The sequence below is a fragment of the Syngnathoides biaculeatus genome, chromosome 6 (genome assembly GCF_019802595.1).
Source record: "Syngnathoides biaculeatus isolate LvHL_M chromosome 6, ASM1980259v1, whole genome shotgun sequence".
Lineage (NCBI taxonomy): Eukaryota > Metazoa > Chordata > Actinopteri > Syngnathiformes > Syngnathidae > Syngnathoides > Syngnathoides biaculeatus.
The window spans coordinates 1,771,438-1,778,286 of record NC_084645.1 but is presented as its reverse complement, the minus strand read 5'-3'; the positions used below and the strand labels follow the sequence as shown (position 1 = coordinate 1,778,286).

The window sequence follows — 6,849 nt, the reverse complement described above, 5'->3', positions numbered from 1 at the left end:
GACCTCTGAGCACTTTATTACTGGGTTGCAGAACCAGGAGCCAGGTGGATTGGGGTCTGACATGCTCCTATTGAAAATCCAAATGAAGGCATGTACCACATGATGTTGGCTGTAATATCACGGTGTGTTCCTAGAATGTAATGAAATGTACAAATGAATCACTAACAAGACGTTCTAAATCAATAGCTTCTTAGGTTAACCAATGGCTATATAATATAATATGAGGCTAAAAATGCAATCTTATGCAAAGTTTTGTCTTACATTAATGTTTTTGACTGGAAGGTTGCTTGGCATATAAAATGAAAATAACACTATTTTAGAGAAATACTTTCTCAAAGCACATATTTGAAATTGATATTGGTATTATTTTCATGATATGGGAGGTGGTGTTACCAAACGCGAGCGTGTCCATCTTTACAGATTTTCATTTCCTTCAGTTCTCAAAGCTTTCATCTTCTGACGGTTTTCTTAACTGCCCCACATTCAGATTTTGATTTACATGAAATTCCAACATCTGTGTGGCGTATTTCCTCAGGAGAATTTTTACATCTTTTGGTGATTATTATGGGACGGAAGTGAGGCTCAGGCTTGAGAAACTACATTACCCAGAATGCTCACCGTTTTTCCAAACCGGATATCCTTTCGTTGATCAACCGTTTTTCAGAAACGTGGTGTTGTTCGCTGGTTTACGGACAAAAATAATTATTTTGCTGTTGTTTGGGTCTTTTGTTGACAATCAACATGTTCTTGCAGTACTACGAGGACGAGAATGGGAATAGAGTCTACACTTTGAAGGTAAATATTAAATGTTGTTTTTCGTCATACCTTTAGCTCGCTAGCATTCTCCAGTAAAATCTGTTCTGGAGTTCCAGTGCCCTGAAAAATCATTAGTCTCCTTCCTGATTTTATTTTTTGCACATCACACATTTTTTTTTAATATCACTCAGGCAACCAAAGGAAATACAAAGCGCACTTTTCAAATGACAATTTATTAAGGCACAAAAAAAAGACAAACCTTTCTTACCCCCTGTGAAAATTGCCCCTTCACACCCCAACATAATAACTGGTTGTGCCACCGTTGGCAGGAATAACTGAAATCAATAGTTTGCAATAATTGGTTCTGAGTCTTTCACATCGCTCTGGAGGAATTTTGTCCCACTCTTCTTTGCAGAATTGTTTCAACTTCATTCCATTTCTCTTGGCTGCATTGCTTTCAGTTCAGTTTATGTATGTGAATTGTGAGTTTTGATCCAATGAATGGAATCTATGCAATATCTTACCACACATAATTGTTGTATTCATTCTTCAAGAATGTTTATATACCATTTTTAAAATTAGTATTTATTGAACCTGTCTTGTTTTTGACTGACTGACAGAAAGCGGCACCTAACGGGCAGCCCACCAGCTCAGCCCATCCAGCACGCTTCTCCCCTGATGACAAGTTCTCTCGACACCGGGTGACCCTGAAGAAACGCTTTGGACTTCTGCTCACCCAGCAACCCAGGCCTATTCTGTAATAAGATTCCACCAAGATGTGGCCGAGTGCCTAGAATGCATAAAGGGGACGGAAACGAGATCAAGATCAAACAAGATCTCAACATGCCAGGACTTGTCAGCTTCCATCCCCAAAACAAGTGTTGTGTGTGTGATGTTCACATTGCATTGTTTGTCTATTTTTATTTTTAAATCTGTTTTGTGTTGAGTGAATGCTAAAATGGTGCCCAGTGAACACGCAAATAACAGCTGGAATAAACATGATAAAACCAAATAAAAAATTGACCTTGTCAAAACTAGTTATTTACCTCAACTGCGTAAAGGGAGCCCATGTTCAAACTTGGAAAAAAAAGAGGTGGTGTTATAGTTTTTGAATTCCCATCGGTGAGGTTAAATTGTCACAATATTTGCATGCAAACAAAACTCAATAATATACTCTTATTTTAAAATTGAAAATTTGAAAGGTATTTATATGAAATCTAATCAAGGGAAAACATTTAGTGGCTGTGTGTTATGTACTGTATTAACTATACTGTAGGGAGAAGTGTAGTTACTGCATGAATTAATGGCGACATAATGCATTACAAGTAATACGAGTTTCACTTTAAGAAGTAAAGCAAATGCATTTACATGTGTATATAGTGTATTTCCTACATCGTTTTCTACACGATTAAAAGCATTCAATAACAAAGGGGTAAAAACAATTTACAAACTTTTACAACTGAAAAAAGTTAAACTACAATTAAAACTGCGTACAGTGCAAGAAGTAAAAGTGGAAATTCCCAGAAGAGCATGAGAAAAAATTTAACATGGACTTGAAAAAATTTACATTTGGTGTTATCGTCACTTTTGTCACCTTAACTGCATTTGTGTGCAGCATAATAGCTAAATACTGCTTCACCATATTTGCTTTGGACTCTATGCTCTACTATTTGATCTAAATCTGAGAGCCCTACTGGATTTACATTTTATTACCATTTTCTTCCATGTATTCAGGACCTAAACCATTTAGTGATGTATAGACCAGGAGGAGAATTTACAAATCTATTCTAAAGCTGACCGGGAGCAAGTCTACAGACTTATAGAATTGGAGTAAAATGCTCCGACGTCTGTTTTGGTCCCAGCCCGAGTCGCAGCATTCTGAATTAACTTTTTGGGGAGTCCAGTCAGAAGACCATTACGATAGTTAAGTCTGCCCGAGATAAAAGCATGAAGAGAATCCAGCACCGTACAGTAATTTAGATTTTTTTTTTCATTCTATATTCTGATATCACATTGAAGATGAGTGGTTGTAATTTTTTTTTTTTAACATGGATTTTATGGCATCAGGAGGACCGAGCAGTAAGTCAAGCACGTCCCACCATAGCGTCTCATCTCATTGGTCGATAGCTTGATTGGGCGTGACCTTGGTGCCTGTCAGTCGAGGGAAGTGTGTTGAAAGTTCATTTTCGAGCACCCTTCGTCTCTGGCTCGACTGGGTTGCGCCCTAATGCATCTTTTTCACTAACTGCCCGAAGCAAAACCAGGGATCGCTCGTATTCTTCAAGGTAAGTTTGAGACTAGCTTTTTTTTTCCAGTCTACCTCATCGTGTCAAAAGGTACCTGTGTGTCTGATATTGATATTGCGCTTTTGTCGCAAAGTGACGTAATACAACAGGGCCTGGGGAAACGCTCGATCGGAATGATGTGTCAAAATTTATTTCCTAAATTGTGTCGTTGTTCGCGCGTGATCTGTTTGTTCTTAACTTCTAGCCTTGACCTTATTAATGCAGCAAACACAACGTGGAGTTGCGTTCGAGTACCAAAACATTTTCAGTTACGTGACGCACCTTTTTTGTCCTGTCTATTTCTTTTTCCGGCTCAGGATGGCTGCCTTATGTCGCTCTGTTGGCTTTCGTGCTTCTCATCTCCACACAAGTAGCCGTGCCTCCGCCAAGCAGCATTACAAAATGCTGGTGCTCGGAGGAGGAAGTGGTGGAATCGCAATGAGTGCCCGCATGAAAAGGATGCTGGGAGCTGAGAACGTGGCTGTGGTGGAGCCCAGTGAGGCAAGCCCCCCACTCTCTCTGTTCAAGATCAGGATTTAAAGTCATGTGGTCATTTGCGCACTGTGATGCAAATGATAATTGACTTTTCAGATGCACTACTATCAGCCTCTCTGGACACTTGTTGGTGCCGGTGCTAAAACTGTTGCTTCATCAGGAAGGCCCACGTCGAGTGTTGTGCCATCAGGTGTCAAGCTGGTGAAATCTAAAGTTCAGGAAATAAACCCGGACACAAACACCGTCTGCACTGGCGATGGGACTGAGGTGTGTTGGCTTTCCTTGACTACTTTACTGTATGTGCGTTTTAAACCAGTAAAGTTATTTTAACAATGTACTACCACTTGTAATGTTTTAATGATGTGACCTTCGCTCCTTATTGCAGATCTCGTACGAGTATCTGATCGTGGCTCTTGGTTTGCAGCTCCATTTTGAGAAGGTGAGGACGTGCCTCATTCTATACCCTTTCAGGTGCATGTCGTCCAACTTGTTTTATATTCTAGATCAAAGGTCTTCCTGAGGGATTTGAACATCCAAAGATTGGCTCCAACTATTCTGTTGAAACTGTGGACAAAACTTGGACCGCGCTCCAGAACTTCAAAGAAGGCAACGCTGTTTTTTCCTTCCCAAACACTCCTATTAAATGTGCTGGAGCGCCACAAAAGATAATGTACCTCGCTGATGCTTTCCTCAGAAAGGTATATGAATTTTGCCAGTTTAAACTCTTCCAGTGTTTCTGAAAGTCATTTTTGGTTTTGTGTTATTTCTAAAGACTGGAAAGAGGGAAAAGGCCAACATCATTTACAACACATCACTTCCTGTGCTGTTTGGCGTGAAGAAATATGCTGACTCACTTTGGGACATTGTGAAGCAACGCGATCTTAAAGTGAACTTGAGACAGAATCTGATCGAAGTACGGCCAGACAAGCAGGAAGCTGTGTTTGAAAATCTTGATAAACTGGGCGAGACCACAGTCTATGAGGTCAGTCCACCAGTTCGATTCCAATTACCATAATTTCCGCCCTACAGAGCACACCTAATTATAAGCCTCACCCAGCACATTTGTAAAGGAAATACCATTTGGTACATACACAAGCCGCACCTGTGTAAAATCCGCAAGTGCCCACATTGAAACATGAGAAATTTACAAAGAAAGACGGTACACAGAAAGAGTTTACAAAATTTTAATACCTTAGCTTAGCTTAACATAGCAACAACACGGTAGCACAAACAGGGCCGGTTAAAAAAAAAAAATATATATATATCTATATATATATATATATATATATCGGTAAAAATCACTGAGGCACGGCAGTAACACAGCACCAACACGTTAGCGCAGCTCTAACAGGGTAAGTTAAAAAAAAAAAAAAAAAAACATACCGGTAAAAGTCACTTCCTTGGCACATATATTCCATCAGTCTCACTCTTACCTTTTCCGCTCGAGTGCCCCCTTGCAGCCGTGACAGAAAATTCACAAATTAGCCGCATCACTGCATAAACCGCAGGGTTGAGAAGCGTGTGGAAAAAAAGTCTTGGTTAAGAGGTCGGAAATGATGGTAGTTAATGCATTTTGATGTAAAACACATTAATTTACAACACACTCTGCAATATTTAAATTTTTATGTATTTTTTTTTAAGTACGATATGCTTCATGTGACGCCCCCAATGGGACCCAACTCTGTGATTAAAGCAAGCCCACTGGCCGATGAGGCTGGCTGGTTAGATGTGGATAAAGAGAACCTTCAACACAAGAGGTACCCAAATGTGTTTGGGATTGGAGATTGCACAAACTTGCCGACTTCAAAAACAGCTGCTGCTGTCGGTAAGTCCAAATTTAACGTCGTACGAACATACATGATGCTGCTGTGACTGAGTCGTATGTTTTTAATATTTTATTAGGGAACTACGTCAGCATGTTGATGTTATTTCCAGGAGTATATGAAATGCTAGAAAAGGAAGTTAACACTTGTGTTCTCAATTTTAGCTGCACAGTCTGCTGTCCTGAACAGAACCATAAAAAAGATACTGAAAAATGAGAAACCAGATAAAAAGGTAATTCATAACTCAGAGATTGCATAATTTCATGGTGCACATTGACTCTGCTGAACCAGTCTGTTCAGGTTAGTGTCAACAAAAATATTTTTTCAATGTTGATCATCTTCTTTTTTCTCCGGATAGTACGACGGTTACACGTCATGTCCACTGGTTACGAGCTACAACACAGTTGTTCTGGCGGAGTTTGACTACAACGGTCAACCACTGGAAACATTCCCCATCGACCAAGGCAAAGAAAGGAGACTCATGTACCACATGAAAGCTGATGTGATGCCGCACCTCTACTGGCACGGGCTCCTCAAGTATGTTCATACTTCAGTACATCACACTCGCTGCTTCTGTTGATATCGCCATTTGATTCTTTTCATTTTGTGTTGCTGTGTCCTATCCAGGGGTGTATGGGGTGGACCAGAACCATACAGGAAACTTCTGCATCTGGGAATGAAATGATTCCTCACTATCAGTGTGCATATTGGAAAAGACCTTATTCCTTAACAGAATATAAGTAAGATTGAGCTTTTATATTATCAAAAAATACAATGCCATTGCTTATTTGTATTCAGGTTCTCTTCAAGAGTGCATAATGTGCTAAGTGCAGAAAATATTGCCTCGACAAAATATTTTACTTGCTTAGTGTGGCAGCTTTATTCATGACTGAAACTATGAACAAAGAAAATAGATACTCCCCAGCCCCTCATGTTTATGCTACCAGTGTAAATTTCATTATCAGTTTTTATTACTTGATTGCTGTACACAACTAGCTTTTAGTCCAGGCCTTCAGTCTGAAATTGGCTCTGGGACAATGTGGTTTACAGTTTAACCTGTAATATTATGATTTGTTTCAAGATGTGTAATTGTAGGTTTATGTTAAATTGAGGATTGAGAAAATTGTGTATCGGGATGCGTTTCTGACGTGAACTATGAATGTTGCTGAAAAGTGACTGGAAGTCTCTCATTCGTTTTAATCTGCCCTGGAATAGTGGTGGAAATTAGCACGTGAAACTGACATCTGGACTGGCTTTGAGCAGTGAAACTGGTCTTTCAAATCTTCTGCAAAGCTACACCTTCATCTTCTCAGTCCACAGAATATTCTCCCTGAAGTTTTGGGAATCATTGATCTATTTTTTGCTAAAATCTGATGAGCCTTTATTCTTGTCCAGCAGTGGTTTTCACCTTGTAACCTTGGCATGGATGCCATTTTTGCCCAGTTTTTTCCTTATTGTTGAACCATGAAGACTGAACTTAAGGGAGCCCT

The 6,849-nt window shown here is 39.7% G+C and overlaps 2 protein-coding genes across 2 annotated transcripts; both read left to right on the top strand.

The window, feature by feature from the left end:
• Positions 1 to 617: 617 nt before the first annotated feature.
• On the top strand, positions 618 to 1,779 carry nop10 (NOP10 ribonucleoprotein homolog (yeast)). Its single transcript, XM_061821799.1, has 2 exons — positions 618 to 795; positions 1,377 to 1,779. Exons 1-2 carry the CDS (start codon positions 742 to 744, stop codon positions 1,515 to 1,517), a joined length of 195 nt encoding a protein of 64 aa, XP_061677783.1. The 5' UTR covers positions 618 to 741; the 3' UTR covers positions 1,518 to 1,779.
• A 1,119-nt stretch (positions 1,780 to 2,898) lies between these two features.
• Positions 2,899 to 6,128, top strand: sqor (sulfide quinone oxidoreductase). The gene is made up of 10 exons (XM_061821655.1): positions 2,899 to 3,041; positions 3,359 to 3,542; positions 3,633 to 3,803; positions 3,922 to 3,975; positions 4,040 to 4,234; positions 4,309 to 4,518; positions 5,178 to 5,361; positions 5,524 to 5,591; positions 5,718 to 5,896; positions 5,987 to 6,128. Exons 2-10 carry the CDS (start codon positions 3,360 to 3,362, stop codon positions 6,042 to 6,044), a joined length of 1,302 nt encoding a protein of 433 aa, XP_061677639.1. The 5' UTR covers positions 2,899 to 3,041; position 3,359; the 3' UTR covers positions 6,045 to 6,128.
• The last annotated feature ends 721 nt before the right edge of the window (positions 6,129 to 6,849 follow it).